The sequence below is a fragment of the Trichoderma reesei genome (assembly GCF_000167675.1).
Source record: "Trichoderma reesei QM6a unplaced genomic scaffold TRIREscaffold_2, whole genome shotgun sequence".
In the NCBI taxonomy this organism is placed as follows: domain Eukaryota; kingdom Fungi; phylum Ascomycota; class Sordariomycetes; order Hypocreales; family Hypocreaceae; genus Trichoderma; species Trichoderma reesei.
The window spans coordinates 718409-734855 of NW_006711149.1; the positions used below are offsets into that span (position 1 = coordinate 718409).

Sequence of the window (16447 nt, forward strand, 5' to 3'; positions counted from 1 at the left end):
GTCCTGCCTCCTTCCCCATGCGGAGTAGGAGCAGGACCAACGTTATGCAATATTAGCCAGCAAATCCTTCGGTCCCCCCTTAGGAGCCTAAACCGCTCCTCATACATAAGTCGTCTCTCATCCTCTCCCGTCTCCCTTGCTTCCACCCCTCTCCTCTTCACTTGGTCTGAGTTGCTTCATCCTCGTATCAGATAGTTGTTTGCACGTCATGAACATATCAGCCCCCCTTTGTGCTGCCACTGCAGACGCGTCGTTCGGCCCTGTTGTCGATGCGGCCTGCCGTGATGGCTTCGACTTTACCCTGCTCTTCGAGCAGTCCATCTTTGTCCTTCTTCCCGCGTCACTGCTCCTCCTCGTGGCACCGCTGCGACTCTTGAAGCTGCGAAAGGCGTCGGTCAAGGTCACTGACAATGTATCGCGTGCGATCAAATTGGTAAGCTGTTCTCCTTGGCTCCCGCCCATGCAAACGGCCACCATAATCAAGGGCCCAAAACATGAGAATTGACAAACCACCATCTTCTCCCCTTATGATCACAGTCTGTCACAGCTTGCCTCGCAGCTCTTCAGCTGGCCTTGATCGCCCTCTGGGCAACTCACGATGGTCCAGCGCGTCTGAACGGCGTCTCTGTCGCTGCTGCAAGTGTCTCCTTTGCCTCAAGTCTCATGTCCTGTGCCCTCTCGTATCATGAACATGCCCGGTCCCTCGGCCCCTCGTCGCTGCTGAATGTCTTTCTGCTCGTATCCCTCCTGCTCGATGCTGCCGTCTTACGAACCGTGTGGCTCTCCCTCTCCAGGGCAGCCGTCAGCACGGCCATCCAAGCTGTTCTCACGGCTTCCTTTGGTCTCAAGATGGCGCTGCTCGTGCTCGAGGCGAGAGAAAAGTCGGGCCATGTTGCAGGCCGGCAGGCTTTGGCTCCTGAGGAGACGTCCGGTCTATATAACCGCGCCGTCTTCGCTTGGGTGGCTCCGCTGCTTCGGACCGGATTCAAGCGTTTGCTTCAGCCGTCCGACTTGTTTCCTCTGGACGAGAAGATGGGCGCTTCAGGACTGAACGAGAGGTTCTGGTGGCACTGGCAAAAAGGTTGGTGCTTCCCCCTTCAAACCCCCTTATTAGATAGTCGTAAAAGCAAATACAATACCAACCATAAGACATAAATTAAAACCTTGTAGAAAGCTCATCGAGCTGTAACTTGTCGAGCCTCGTCGGTTACGCCTTTACTAACTTGTACATTTCCCATCTTCTATCCAGCATCTCCCTCTACCCAGGCGAGCAAACATCGCCTCATCCTCTGCTGCATCAGCACCCTCCGCTCTGCTCTCATCTCCGTCATTGTACCGCGGCTGGCCCTCCTTGCCTTTACCATCTGCCAGCCCCTGGTTCTGACGCGCTTCCTCGGCTTCCTCAACGACGAGACGCAGCCGGTCAACATTGGCTACGGGCTCGTCGGGGCCTATGGCCTCGTGTACCTGGGCATTGCGGCGACGCAGGCGCTCTACTGGCATCAGAATGGGCGGTGCGTGACAATGCTCAGGGGTGTTCTTGTTTCGGCTGTGTTTGCGAGAGTTACGGATGTGAGCGTTGTTGCGGCTGATGATTCTGCTGCGTTGACTCTTATGTCTTCTGATGTAAGTCGAGTCCCTACACATACTCTCTCCTCTTCTTTCTCCTTATACCCCTTCAAGATGCTTTACTGACATATGACTCATCCTGTCGTCCTATAGGTGGATGTCATTGGCCGTGCTATGAGAGAAATCCACGAGTTTTGGGCAAATATCCTCCAGATTGGCGTTGCGACATGGCTCCTGAGCAAGCAGATTGGATATGCCGCCGCGGGACCCATCATTGTCTCTGTTCTTTCACTGTTAGCCACCCTATTTGTTTCGCCGCTGGCGGGCAAGTATCAGGTTGGTTGGCTTGAGAAGACACAGAAGCGAGTCGGTAAGTCATACATGCTGTCATTCTCACTCCCCCCCTTTATATCTCAAGCCCAGCTCATCATATACAAGGAATAACCTCTGCCATGATCGGCCACATCAAAAGCATCAAAATGTCCGGTCTCTCAAAGCACCTCTCCGCAACCATTGCCTCTCTACGAGCCCAAGAAATCTCCGCCTCCAAGCCCTTCCGCGTCGTGGGAGCAGTAACCTCGTCCGTGGCCCAGATACCGCTGCTACTCTCCCCAGTCTTGGCCTTTGCCATGTTCCAGGGCATCACGGCGGCGACGGGCCAAGTGCTGGATGCTACGCGAATGTTTGCTGCGCTTTCGCTGATTACGCTGCTTGCGCAGCCGTTGTTTTGGGTATTTGAGGTGGTGCTTGACCTGAGTGCTGCGTTTGGTGCGTTTGGTCGTATCCAGGCCTTTCTCGTCAAGGGTACGAGAGAAGAGTATCGGACTGTGGAAGGGACTGATGTGCTCGGCCCGTCTGCTGCTCCTGGGGGAGAAGCTGGTTTGATAGAGCTCCAGACTCTGAGACCTCTCAGCACTCGCGCTTCTTCTTCCCCGAGTATTGCGCATACTGATACCGCTGCCATTGACCTTGAGAACGCTACGTTTTCCTGGTCACCAGAGCTTCAGACTTTGAGCAACATTAGCTTCTCTCTCAGCCGCGGCCAATTTGCGCTCCTCATTGGGCCCGTGGCATCTGGCAAGACGACGTTGCTCAAAGGCCTCTTGGGAGAAGTTCCTCACTCCAGTGGAAAGGTGTACTTGTCCAGCAGCCGTCTTTCCTGGTGTGAGCAGACCCCTTGGATACTAGTGAGTGCTGAATTTGTTGTCTTCCATTTGTTTTTTTTTTCCTTCCCCTTTATTTTCCCTTTACATGGAAGGTTAGTGTAAGCTGAGTCTATTACTTAGAACCAATCAATTCGGGACAACATTATCGGATACTCTCACTTTAACCAGGCCTTGTACGACCAAACAGTCAAAGCGTGTGAACTTGAGGAAGATTTGAGGCAGCTCCCTCAAGGCGACTTGACTGTCGTTGGCAGCAAGGGGCTCGCTCTCAGCGGTGGCCAGAAGCAGCGTGTTGTGAGTCTTTCCATTCCTCGCATACATCGAATCAGAGCAGCTAATTGCATCTCATTCTATGGGTAGGCTCTGGCGAGGGCTGTGTACTCTCAACCGCGTATCGCCTTGTTTGATGACATCTTCAGCGGACTGGATAATGCCACCTCACAGCGAGTCTTCAAGAACCTATTCTCCTCAACGGGACTGTTCAGACAATGGGAAACCACGATTGTTCTTGCTACCCAGACTGGTATGTTTCTCCTTGCCGCAAAGCCACCTATAGAATATACTAACACTTTGGTCAAGTCGAGTTCCTTGCGTCAGCAGATCTCATCATAGCCCTGGGCCATGATGGGAAAATCACGGAGCAAGGATCCCTCGCACAGTTACAAGCCGCGGGCGGATACATTCAGACTCTAGTAGCCAGTAAAACCCTTGTCGAAAATTCCGACGCAGGCCAAGATGAGATCTCCTCGGAATCTAGAGACAGTGATACCGCACCGAAAGTGGAATACAAGGCCAAACAGGTCGAGATCAAGGAGGACAAGCGCAGACAACTCGGAGACTCGACAGTCTACAAGTATTACTTTGGCAGCATTGGAAAGGTCTTTCTTGTCATCCTGCTCGGTATCGAGATTGTTTGGGCTTTTCTCCAGAGCTTTCCGAGTAAGTTCAGATCTCGGCTCAGCTCATATAGTTGCGTTTTCCCTTAGATCAGTTGATAAACTAACGCACTGAGCAGCTGTTTGGCTCAAGTTCTGGACAGAATCAAACGGCCAAGGAAATGACAACTCAGGTTACTATTTGGGAGTTTATGCTGCTTTACAGATTATGGGCGTCCTCTGGTTTGCTCTGCTTATTTGGTAAGTGAAGCATTTCTCCTTTGTGATCCAGTCGAGATATGCTTTTGATGCTGACAGAAACAGGTTCGTTCTCGTCATTGTCGCAGCAAAGTCTGGAATATCCCTTCACCAAAGATTATTATCAGCCGTTGTCAAGTGAGGACACCTCCAATGCCACATACGTGTACTTGTACACCTCGTACTCATTGACTCTAGTGCACCACTGTCTCTTTTCACAACAACCGATCTAGGAGCCATCACCACAAGGCAAGCAGCAGATTACCCCCCTTTTATAAGCTCCTGCTCACTCACATATGCCCCAGGTTCTCTCAAGACATTGGTATTCTGGACAGAAACCTCCCTCTCGCCCTCGTGGTCACAATAGCAAGTCAGTACCCATTCACTTACACCTTCTCCTCCTGTCTACTAGGCTAACTCGGGGATTCATCGAGTACAGGCTTCTTCGGTGTCCTCGCCAGAGCAGGCCTCCTCGCCGCCTCATCCTACTACGTCGCCATCAGCTTCCCCTTCCTCGCCGCCCTATACTACTTCCTTCAGCGCGGCTACCTCCGCACCTCGCGCCAGCTCCGTCTCCTCGATCTCGAGGAAAAAGCCCCCGTATACACGCAATTCATGGAGACGCTGGCGGGAATTTCCACCATCCGCGCGTTCGGATGGCAGAAGCAGGCCGTTCTCAAGAACCACCAGCTCGTCGACCGGTCGCAGAAGCCGTTTTACCTGCTCATCATGGTCCAGCGATGGCTCGTCCTCGTCTTGGACCTCACCACTACCGCGTTGGCGCTTCTTATTGTCGGGTTTTCCGTCAAGCTCCGGGGTTCTGTGTCGGTGGGACTTACAGGCGTGTCGCTCGTTCAACTTATTTCCATGAGCGAGACGCTGAATATGCTTATTCAGTTTTGGACTTCGATTGAGACTTCAATTGGGGCTGTGGCTCGCATCAAGCAGTTCGCTGAGGAAACTCCCGACGAGAGTCTTCCGGGCGAGGATCGAGATGTTCCTGCTCATTGGCCGGATAACGGACACATTGTCATTCGGGATCTGGAGGCATCGTATGACGAGAGTGGTGGCATCAAGGCTCTGGATGGCGTTACCCTGGACTTGAAGCCCGGCGAAAAAGTCGGCATTTGCGGGCGCACAGGCAGGTAAGTCTCGATTTTTTGACCTCCCTTCAATGTTTGATTCAACGCGTGAGCTCTGCGTCTAATCATTGATATATGCATCTTGTTTTCTAGTGGCAAGTCATCTCTCCTGCTAGCCCTCCTCCGTCTGCTCAACCCATCCTCCGGAACACTCACCATCGACTCCATCCCACTGGATACCATCTCCCGCGAAACCATTCGCTCTCGCCTCATCACCGTTACTCAAGACCAATTCGTGCTCCCGGGAACCATCCGCCAAAACATCGATCCATCAGACTCCTACACCGAGGAAGCCATCATCGCTGCTCTCCATGCAGTCAAGCTCTGGACCGCCATCGACTCCAGGGGCGGTCTCAACGCTACTTTCGAAGAGGACATGCTGAGCCATGGACAGAAACAGTTGTTCTTCCTCGCGAGAGCCGTCTTGAAGAAAAGTTGTGGGAAAGTCGTGCTCTTGGACGAAGCCAGCAGCAGGTAAAGCACACAGAATCTCCACCACAATACTATACAAATACCATGCCCGAATGCCATGTCGCTAATGAGAGAGAAATGGACAGTTTGGATCAAGAAACAGAGCAAATGGTCCGTACGATAGTCAACACCCACTTCCAATCCCATACCGTCATTTCGATCGCCCATCATTTGGACACCATCCTCGATTTTGATCGCGTCGTGGTCATGGACAAGGGTCGCGTTGTCGAGGTTGGATCGCCACGAGAACTGCTGCAGTCAGCTGGCAATGGCAAGTTCAAGGCTCTTTGGGAGGCCAATGGCCGCGGAGGGCTTAAGTGAAGAAACAAACTGTGTTTGTCCCAGGCGAAGAAGACGTTTTTAAGCTATAGTCTGTTATCGGGACGGCTTTCGACCTTGATATACGAAGAGATATGCCGCCATACTCATAAAAAGTGTGATCTCATGCTGCTCGCTCTACTAGCTCAACCTGGTAGAGACAAGAAATAGACAAGGTGGAAGCACGCGATGCCTATGTCTACGTATAATTACAGCACTTTTCATGTATCCAGCCTGTTCCTTTCCACCGTGATGATCCTCCCTTTTCCTGCCCGCATAACCCTGATATACTTCTCAACACTAGCGGCCACATCTATAGCCTCTCGGTAAGCCATTAGCTCAGAAGGAAGAGCGTCCTCTCCGGGTGTCCACCCAGTGAGTATCCGGAGAAGCGTCACTTTGCCCCATGCTCCGACCCAGTCCACATGATCATGGTCCGATTGCAGCATCAGGGCCTTGAACCACGGAGCGCATCCAGTGAGATCAAGAAATTCTAGCGCGTAGAGGTTCCTGCTGAGCATCTTGAGCACCAAGAGAGCCTCGCTCCAATCATGATCGATGGAGTGAGAATAGTAACTTGTCCCTCCGTACGCAATACTCTGGCCCTGCGGCGTGGCCACAGTGGAGCGGCGGGCTCGTGGCGTAAGGGTCGGATCGGGCCAGTAGGCGAGGCTCAAGTGAGTGACGGTAGTGAGCTTCGACGACAGGGACAGCAGCTGCCTCCACGAGGCTTCCGAGGCTAGCTGGGGGTCGAGAGCGAGCGACAAATGCGTCAGGTTGGGTAAAAGCGCGCGCGGAGGGCTAGGGATGCTCTCGCTCTCTTCCCAGGATTCCTGCGGCTCACTCGCATTATCTTGCTTCTTTGATGGAAACAGGAGGTCGGATACCTCCTTGAGGGTCAGAGAACGGCCCAGAGCACCCGACAAGTCCAGGTAATTGACCTCTGGGTTGACGGCGATCTGATTCTCGGAGTGGTACTCGGACAGTTCATCATCTTCCGCTTCCTCCAGGTCGTCTGGAGAGGGGAGCAATATTAGTCTGAGGTCTTCTGCCGACAAGCCTCCCGGGCTCGCAATGCCAATCCATCGAATGAGGGCAGATTTCAGATGCGCAGGTATATAAAACAGATAGTGCTGGTGATACACGCGGTGGATGTCCCAGTCGACAGCAATTCGCCTTAGGATAATGTCGATAAGACTCCGCGAAGCGGGCAGGTAGGTGCCTGGCAAGGCCGAGTCAACAAGACCACACCGGTTCACGGTCGACCGCGACGGTTGACCCTGAGGATGTGTAGCACCGCTCCTGGAAGCAACCCAGCTTCGCGGGGGAGGGGGGCCAGCTGGAAGGCGGCGGCCATTGTTGTCCAGCCTCTGCCTGTGCTGCCGCCTGGGTGCGGGGACTGGAGTGTCTGGGATCTGCAGTATCTCCCTGAGGGCTGGCGGCACAGACGGTGTTACGGGGGGCAGTTGTCGCGGTGCAGATGGATCCAGAGAGGCGTGCCGCAAGCTGGCCAGAAGCTCGTTGACGCTTCTCGGAGCCTTGCCTGTGAAAACGGCGGTCAGTATCCGTATCCGTCAACAGCCCGGCATAGAGCTCAGCGGGCACTCGGATCGAGAGCACATGAGGCTTGGGGCATGAGGGCAGCCGACACAAACTCACCAGCTGCGTTGGACGAAGACCCGGACGTCGGAGATGCCGTCGACGCTGGCTTGAAAGGCTTGAGATGCTGCCTTTTCTTAGGCATGCCAGGAAAGCCAGGGCAACGTGTTTGTGTTACCGGAAGCTTGCAGGAACCAGGTCGCGAGTTGCGAACCGCTCATATACTCACTATTCAGTGCCCTTTACCAACAACGATGACTCGACTCCAGGCTCCAGCCGTCGTTTGAAACCTGGCAAAGCCCCGCTGGCCGAAGCCTTGAGTGAGCCACAAGGCCGGGCTAGGCCCGCTTCGTCCAATGCGCTTTGGCCCCCCCTGTTCCGCCACCTCCATCATGAGGTAAGATACTGCAACTAGTAGCAGCACCAAAGTAGTAGGTGTCTTCGTCTTAAACGGACGACACTCCGATGGAGGGAAAGGGGGGAAACGAGGAGACGGGCAACCATTCTCGCCTCCTCCGCGTGCAAAGACTGACCGGCTGCTGCTTGCTCTTCATGAAGCAAGCCCGGCTGCCTGCATGCGCCACCACGGGTCTAGAAGTCCAACAGAAATCCTGTCCTAAGTGGTTGTGTCTTCTCAAGGCCGTGCTGCTCATCCCTGTACATGACGGGTTGCCGTACGGCTGCTTTACCTCCCACGATGCCATGTGTTGTCGCTTCTACCTCTCAGCCCTGGCCGGGATAGCCCTCGTCGACGCGTGCGGAATCTCAAGACTGAGTGGCATTGCTTCAGCAGCCAAGGGCCCCTCGGATTCACAAGTCATGAGAACAAAGCCACAGCTGCTTCCCGCGCTTCCCGCATCTGCTCTTCGGACCTTGGCAACAAGGAACCACGCATGTTCGCTCCGTATTCTCTGTGGAGTCAGCCTCCAGCTGCAACGTGGCGATTTCGATCCCACAAGCTGCCCTGGTATCAAAGGAGGAGATTATGCATCCAAGACTCTTGTGCTTCTTGGCTGCTCTCACGGCTTCCACCACTCTGTGCCCAGTTTCTTGCAGATATCCGAGCAAGTCTGGATGTTGATTCTATCAACAGCCGCGTTTGAGCCCCCAAACCGCCACTCGACCTCCCTATCATGCCGTGTATCTTATACAGCTTCCTTCTTTTCCGGTACCGTTCGTCGACTGGGGCCGAGTATCAACCTTCGTCGATGTAGTATACGCCAATATATGCGCACTCCATCGGCATCTTTGGTCTGGAACAGCCACCAGAAGAGATTATGAGGCCTGTCGATGTTGCAATGGGCTCAGCTATAGTGACTGCCTACCGATAATGCCCAAGCAAACACGGCTCCAAGTTGTCCAACGTAAAGTTTGCAGCACCTGCGCGTCATCTCAAAGCTTTGGCTGTTTGGGCAAGTACCACAGAGCTTCTCAGGCCCGGAGGGTGGCATATACTTTCCGTAGAATTGGCTTGAGGGGCTTGGATGCCTTTCATTCTATCAAGCCGGTCGAGAGGAGCCGTGCCTTTGCCTGCCGAATGCTGTATCCTGACGTTGATGGCCAGCCGACATATTGTCCTGGAGGCCTCGATGACGATATGATGAAGCTGAGGAAAGCAGCCAGTCCTTTAGCACACTCCCCTTGAGCCCTTGGCCACTGAGGTGCTGCTTCACCGCCTAGTACTTTTGCCTTCACTCCCCTTGCTTGAAAGACGACAGCAAATAACGCTGAACTATCAGGAATGGAGGGCATTGTGAGCCAATTTAGTCGTGTGCTACCACCTTGCCCCTCAACACTTTGATGGACGCCTGACGCTGAGTGCCTTACTGTAGGGTCGAGTCGGAGCAGGGAACGTATACTTGAGCCGGGTCCAGCTCACGCCAGAAGGCAGTTGTCCCGTCACTCCCGGGGTAAAACGCTGGTCATCGTATTACTTGCCTCATCGGCTACGTGGAACCGTGAGGCCAAGTAGCCCGATGTGGTAACGCGAAGCGAGCAAACATGGGAGTCAGGAGATGATCAACGGATTTGAGTGACGTGAATGGCTCTGGAAATGTTCCAGCTGTCAAATGATGTCTCGACATATGAGTATGATGAAAAGTGTCCATGTTGCGGCATGGTCAGAAAACCGATCGGCATAGCCGACAGCAATCTTTGAAACTTCGGCCGTCGCCAGCTGGCTATCGCCATGTTCTCTCCCTTCAGGGCATCCATACAGCATCGCCACCGCCGTACCCGGCATCTCCTCGCAGGAGCCAAACACTAGCAGCAATATAGCTGTCTTGGTCGACCAAGCTTCTTTGACTTAGCCCCTCCCCGGGTGTATATGTAGAAAAGGGGTAAGTTGTCGCATTGTCGACAGTGATGTGCGACATAGCGCCAACATACAGCGGCCAGAAATTGCGCCACCGGCAGCAAGGTGGGAGAAGAAAGAGGCGACCTCGCTTCAGCTTGGAATGTCTGATTTTGTCCAGCCGGACATGTAGCATTATTAGCTTTGTTGGTCAGTAGTGAAAACAAAGTCAGCAACTTAAGCACATGGTAATATTGTGATAGCCGAGACTTCGAACATGAGTCGCTCGTTATACAGCAACTTCATGATATGACACTTCGAAAGTGACGGCATACATCAAGGTAGCAGACCACTGCTGTACATTTGCAATGCCAGAGCCTCTGAGAAAGCGTTTTCGGAACTCTTGGCTGTGATCAGGATGTCTTCCTTTCCACAAATCAACTGTGACCTCCTTATCAAGGATTCAAGTCGCAATATGGAATACGACCGTCGTCCTCCAGGAACAGCGAGGTTCTCGCAGCTAAATGAAGAGCAATGAGTGCTTGGTCTTGGCACAATCTGTGAGGAGGCTTGTTTCAGGGGACTATTGGCCGCAGGGCACTCTATCGTCAAGAGGGGATTGCTCTCAGGCTGCATGATCCCCGCGAGTGAAGAACGGTTGGTGCCTGTAACCTATAACAGCTTAGCCATACTTTGAGCGTTAGAAGGTGTGTGAATGGGGGGTATATCCCCGGCATGGGAAACTTGCTCATCAGTAATGATGCTTGAATCGTGTCCACGTGCAGTCGGGGCCGTAGGAGTTGCTAACCTGCTATCGTGGGCCTTACGTTACTGCAGTAGATGAAGTAGCTGAAAGTAGTCAATGGAGGCCATTGGGGGGTTAGAAGAAGATAAGAAAAGAACATCACTCGGCATAGCCTATGCTTTCCAAACACGTTGCCGACCTGGACCACCCTGCAAAGGGGGCCACATCATATCATGTGCGTAGCCGGGAGGCGGAGGAAAGTTGTGGAGGGATGGCCTCGATCCTTTGAGGTGCTGACGTAGCAACCGGCACGAGAGCAAGGCAGACAGACTTGAAAACATTAAACGTGGCCGAGTAGACGGCCTTTAAGCAGCCATTCTTCGGCATGAGGAGTCACTTACTCATCACCGGCTGCCAGAGAGATGCCTCTGTCTGCTGGCCTTGGCCCAATTTCACTTGGGACGTCAGGCAGAGCTCGGCATTTGCCAGCACCTGTGAGCCGAAGGACGGAGCTGAAAGGAGGCAGTGAAGGACGGTAGAGGCAGCAAGTAACCGAGGTCGGATCAGAAATGAAGAGCGGGTGCGGGTGTTGTGCGTCAGCTTGTCTCTGCTGGCACACAATTGTGCGTAGTCCGCCGGAGAGCGCATCCGGGTGACTGGAGTCAAGGAAACTGGTTGGGCGCACCAATGTTAGAACCATACGGTGTTACAACAAATTGTCTCACTTGCAATCACCAGAAAGAGGCACTTTGTCATGGATCGGATCTGTGGCCACACCAGCAGGCTGAGCGAGCAGCGTTGATAATGTCGGCCGACGAGTCTGTGTGCGACCGCGGGAGCATGGAGCATGGATGATGGCATCACTAGCTCCTATCTCCTGATGAAGCCTGCGTTGGGTGGCCTGGACACAGGGGCGTGAGGCATGAGGCTTGAGGCTTCTCCGACCTTGCCATGCCCAGCTCCCAGAGGCCATCGCGAGACCTTTGCCTCCCTTCTAGGAATGTGAGTCGAGCTGCAGCGGCGAGTGCGTCTTGTCGAGATGCGAATCATGAAGTGCTGCTACGGGCGTAGATTTGAGTTCTCGTCATTGCCGCCGTCCCTGTTGAGCAGATGGTAGCTACGAATGCTGGATATCTGCATGACTTGAGGCTGTGCATTCTTTTATGTGATGCAGCTGTACTGTAGAAGAGAACTCATTGCAGGCTCAATGAAGACGGGAGGTATGCTGGTACACGTACGAATCCCCAGGTGGTGCCTGCCTTGAATTCAGGTCGATAAGTAGGTAGTTGGTAAGTAGGTAGGTAACATGGTTTCATGGTTCCTGCCTCTGCGGAACGTGTAAGGTAGGTACCTACCTACTAGTAGTAGGTAGAAGTCTCGATACCTTAACCTCGGAGCTCTGGTCTAGGTACAGGTACATGATGCACAGCATCGACTGCGTGTAGGGTACCTCGCGTTCCCGTCTAGATCGAAGGCGACCCGGTGTAGCTCGCCGCACGCGCTGCTTATCATCTGGTACCACCGAGTGCCTGCCAATCTCGGTGAGCGCCTGGCGCCTGCCCTGCCCACTGCATCCACAAGGTGATGCCTCACACCTCATCTCTCCGTCCATGATCAACCAACTGCCCCTCTTCTCCAGATGTCCTCCCTCCCCCTCCCTATACCAACAACCCGAACCCCTGTCGGCTCTTTGACCTCTGTGGCCAGAGCCCTTCAGGTCCCGTCCTTGTGCACTTTTACACAGCTTCAAGTTCCATTGAGCATCTCACCTGCTGAAGCGCTGCAACAAAGCGCTAGCCTCATCTGCTCCCTTCCAACGTCGAAGCTGGAGCCCTGCGAGCTCTTTTTCAGGGCTAGATCCAGCGACATGGGGGCCCGTCCATCGCGTGCGACTCCATTGGATAGGACGGAAACTCCCCAGGAAGAGTAATCCATCAAACGCGCAGTGGCCAATGAGGCGGACAAGGCTCAACAACGGTCTCTCAGGCTAGAATACCTCCGTGACCTTGCCTTCCCCTCTGCAACGACCACCTTCCGGGTACCTGGAGCGCACCGTGGGTCGTCGGCCTCTGCTCCGAGCCCCTGCTGGCTGCTCTGGAGTTTCTGGACACTCTCGCAGCTTCCCCCTGCTCACCGGTTGCAAGCACGATATGGCGCTCTGGGCGTGATGGAGGCGACAACAGACAAGCGGGCGAATCAGCGCCTGGGGTTGAGATATGGAACAGCCGATGAGCATGCAAGCAATCGCCGCGACAGCTTCAAGCAACCGCCACAAGCCCGAGCGTGAGACAAGCATTCTCAGCCGGCAGCTCTGGGGCCTGGATGGCCTCTCCAATCTCGCCGGATTTAGGCCTGGCTCTGGGATGGCCTCGCTGGAGTGGCCGACAGGGAACGGGGATTATGACAGGGACGAAAATGAGAACGCGGTCGAGGACGCGGTCGTGGACGGAAGCTGCAGTGACAAGACATGGGGGACCTGGGGTCTGAGCCACGGCCGGGACCCTCTCCGCGTTGTGGCCTCTAGCACGCGATATAGCGGCGGCGGCAGCAGCAGTAGCAACATCAGCAGCAAGAACAACAGCAGCAGTACGAAGTTTGTGACTCGTTGCCTCCTCCCGACTGGCAACAATGTTGAAGCAGAGGCGGCCCCCAATCCTGTGTCACACAGCTGCTGCCTTTGGCTCACACGGCCTGAAGGGGTGGCGCGAACAATGCAAAACATTCACGGGCTTTGCGTGCTGCGTTGTGCTCGGAAACGATATCACACGAGCTGTTCAGTCCAAGTGCCATACCAAGGGCTGGCACGCTCCGTACATATCGAGATGGAAAATGCGGAATCACAGTTGCGATTGGTCACCTCGTACAAAGATCTGTCTGATCTCTCTCTCGTGTGCCCTGGTCTGGCCACCTTCATCATGGCCGTGGCATTTGAAGTCCTCTACTGGACACTACAACTGCCCTTGGAGAGGCGCTCAACCCAAGGCTCCCAAGTTTCTGGCACGTCTGCTGCGCTGTTTGCCTCGCCAAATAGCTTGTTTCCCTGGAGCTGCTGCATCATTCTCAGCAACGGGCCGATCCGACCAAGCTATAAGCGCCCCCCATTGGCATTTTCTGACTGAGTTTCAACTATTGGTGCTTTGTTTGATCTCACAGCCTGGCCTTGTGGCATCATGCCGCGCCCTGCTCTCATCTAAGCGCACCATCTATGTGCCTAGATCCCTTCCCTCCTTCAAGCATTTGATCAGTTCTGCAGGGCGCAACGACTTCGTTCCCATATACTGTCGGTTCCCTGGTCTATTGGAAAGTTACACGGACAAATAGTGCCTGCGTGGCTGCCAAAACACTCCCATTGGAGAGAACCTGATGGCCTACAGCCTGAGGCCTTGCTTGCCTCTCCATCTCCCTTCTCTCCGTTCTCGGATCGGCTGATCAGAGACGGCAAAGCCTAACTTGCTCGGATAGATCGTCTCGCCATTGGTCATTACCACCGATGCGTGGCCATTGGTGTGCTAAAAACAATCGCTTCGCGGACAAGCTGGCCCCTTTTCCCAAAGTTTGTAGTGGCCACGGCTTCCGAGCCAAGAATTTGCGGTCTTTGGTCCTCACACAACATCGTCATCATCCTTCCTCTCCATGAGCCTCTCAAAGTGTGCCAGTATATGGATTGCCTGATGATAGCCAACTGCTTGATCTGCAATATGGGAGGCATGATATTCGCGGTGCTCAGACTCTCGTGTCTGCAACATGACCTCGACAGCGATGGCTATCCAAGCTGTGGTACCTGGTTCAGTGACAAGACAAGTACATCTACCTCGTACTCGAAGACAAGGCGCAAGCCAAGGCCCAAAGCCACGCCAAATGTGAAAGAGGAGACACTCTCCGTTCATCTGCCGACCCCTAGGACGACTGGGCCAGGCCGACTACGTGGCACAATGCAAGTAAACGGGATGCTGGGCTAAATATACGATCTCGATAGTCCTCCACAATAACAAGGAACCGCCGTGTGCCAGGCAGTTGATGGCTGTCGCAGGTTTACCACTACTGGGAGCAGCTGTGTACCTTGAGCCATGGGCCATATCGTGGGGGCTTTGGTGTATCTTGAGCTTGGCTTGTGCCATTGCTCTGACTGGTTGGAGGCTGATCCGACTTCTCTCCGTCAATGCAATTGCAATCGCATGCACTCACCCGTTTCTTGGCGTCGACGCCTCCAGCCAAGATCTCCTTCTCAACAAGAGGTCCACTCAAGAGCGCATTGTAGGCGGAGACATGGGTGTCTGGATGCTTGCATGTCTAGTTCCCTGGAAGGGGGGAGGGGTGTGCGCGAACAACTCAGCAGGCAACATATTCCAGGTGAACTGGGGCCGGGAAAACAAACTTGACAACCTTGACGCAATGGAGGCCAGCTGGAGAGCGCGCTTCGGACCTTCTGCTCAAGATCAACCGCCTGTTCTCAAGCCATGGAAGCGAGTTGCTTGGGCTTCCGGGATTGTGTAGCACGCATCAAATCTCCTACATGACCTGATCGCAAATGAGGTCGATGCCCAGGTCATGCTCACTGTAGTAGGAACGGGTCGCTTCCCCGGTTCCGCGACGAAATCCAGAGTCTCTGTTTGGCTGGGGTCGCGAGGTGCTTGAAGCTCTTCGGGCATGGCTCTCCGACTCAGGCGGCTTCTTGCTTCGTCCTGTAACTGAGGAACCCCTTAGCTTCACGCAGCCAGTGAGCTCTTTCAAGGACATTCATTCCCACAAGAGCCAGTCATATGCTTCCTTACGGCCCACAGCTTGTACATACACGACTTGCCTCGTCCAAGCCAAGTCGGCATTCTGATATAGACGCCTTGACAGAGCCGAGGGGAAAGAATGTGAGGAGAGAGGTCTTGTTTTCTCGAGCTCTCCACACCATTATCAGTTGAGCCCTTACACCATGTCTTAGCAGCCACACGATAGACGCCTACTTTAAGCTACCCAGCCTGATCCAGTCTCCAAACTCGGACTCTCTATTTGACCCCTTCCCAGCTGCGTTTATAAAACCTTGTAAACGCTCATCCTGACTCGTCTCCCCTTCCTCTTTCTTTTCATCTTGTGGCAATTGTCAACTACCTCACAACGGCTGACCTTCACATCGTCTCTCGTCTTGGATTCACTTTCGTCGAATCACCTGGCGACCCCCCCATCTCGACCACGTCGGGGCACTGTCACCCCCAAAGTTGCTGTCCATCATCCACACCCGACCAGTTCCCACGCCGTTGCCGCCATTCATACAACTTCTTGGGCGAATAGTGTACCTCTATTCTTCAAGAAGCAGAGATAGACAACGAATTTGCCTCGACCATTGAGGACCCCAGGTAATCAAAGCTAATACCCGGTGAGTCTTCTCCCTTCACCCTCGTTTTCGTTCTTCTGCAATGGCTGCATGACAATCACAGCACCGTCCAACTGAATGGGCTCACAACGCTCGTGAAGCTGTAACTACACCTAATGTGTCGGGCTTCTTCTACTTATACACGGCTACTACGGCGAACTCACGGGCAGAAGTCTGATTCCATTGGCTCAAGAGGCTAATCACCGTAGCAGTTCCCCTCCCGAGTCGTGCTTTCGACAAGCCCTTTCTCCTGCTTGTCTTTTGCTATCATCTGGTTGCTAGCTGGTGAGTGCTCCTCATTGTTCACGATCCGCCGATCTGCCTTGCAGAATACAGCATGTCCCTGAATTTCGTGGAGCTATGTTGCTGATCATCTCTGAAGCCATATCGAGAATCATATAAACCGAAGAATCGAACTTCTGAGGCTCGCCGACAACATACACGAAGGATTGAGACTGAAGCCTTCCGATACGGATACGATTCCATTTGGTTCTGTTCTAGCGGCAATAGTCTCGAGGAGCTCAGGCTGCCCGGCTGTCGCTATTTCAATCGCGCCTCGATCACGACGGCTTCCACATTCCTTCAGCCTTCTTAGCCGAATTTCGGACCTGGTTCGCGGTGATCCATTTCCGCCGGGAATATCAACGTA

General features: G+C 53.9%; 2 protein-coding genes across 2 annotated transcripts; one reads left to right on the forward strand and one right to left on the reverse strand.

Annotated features, from left to right (window-relative positions):
- Positions 1–208: 208 nt before the first annotated feature.
- On the forward strand, positions 209–5802 carry TRIREDRAFT_55636 (uncharacterized protein; the record flags this gene model as incomplete). Its single annotated transcript, XM_006962061.1, has 14 exons — positions 209–433; positions 568–1085; positions 1302–1626; positions 1723–1939; positions 2008–2756; positions 2856–3029; positions 3096–3258; positions 3315–3674; positions 3751–3871; positions 3935–4006; positions 4123–4238; positions 4308–5013; positions 5104–5484; positions 5568–5802. 14 exons carry the CDS (start codon positions 209–211, stop codon positions 5800–5802), a joined length of 4362 nt encoding a protein of 1453 aa, XP_006962123.1.
- A 218-nt stretch (positions 5803–6020) lies between these two features.
- Positions 6021–7597, reverse strand: TRIREDRAFT_74751 (uncharacterized protein; the record flags this gene model as incomplete). Its single annotated transcript, XM_006962266.1, has 2 exons — positions 7459–7597; positions 6021–7342 (listed from the first exon to the last, which is right to left on the reverse strand). Exons 1-2 carry the CDS (start codon positions 7541–7543, stop codon positions 6021–6023), a joined length of 1407 nt encoding a protein of 468 aa, XP_006962328.1. The 5' UTR covers positions 7544–7597.
- Between the last annotated feature and the right edge of the window lie 8850 nt (positions 7598–16447).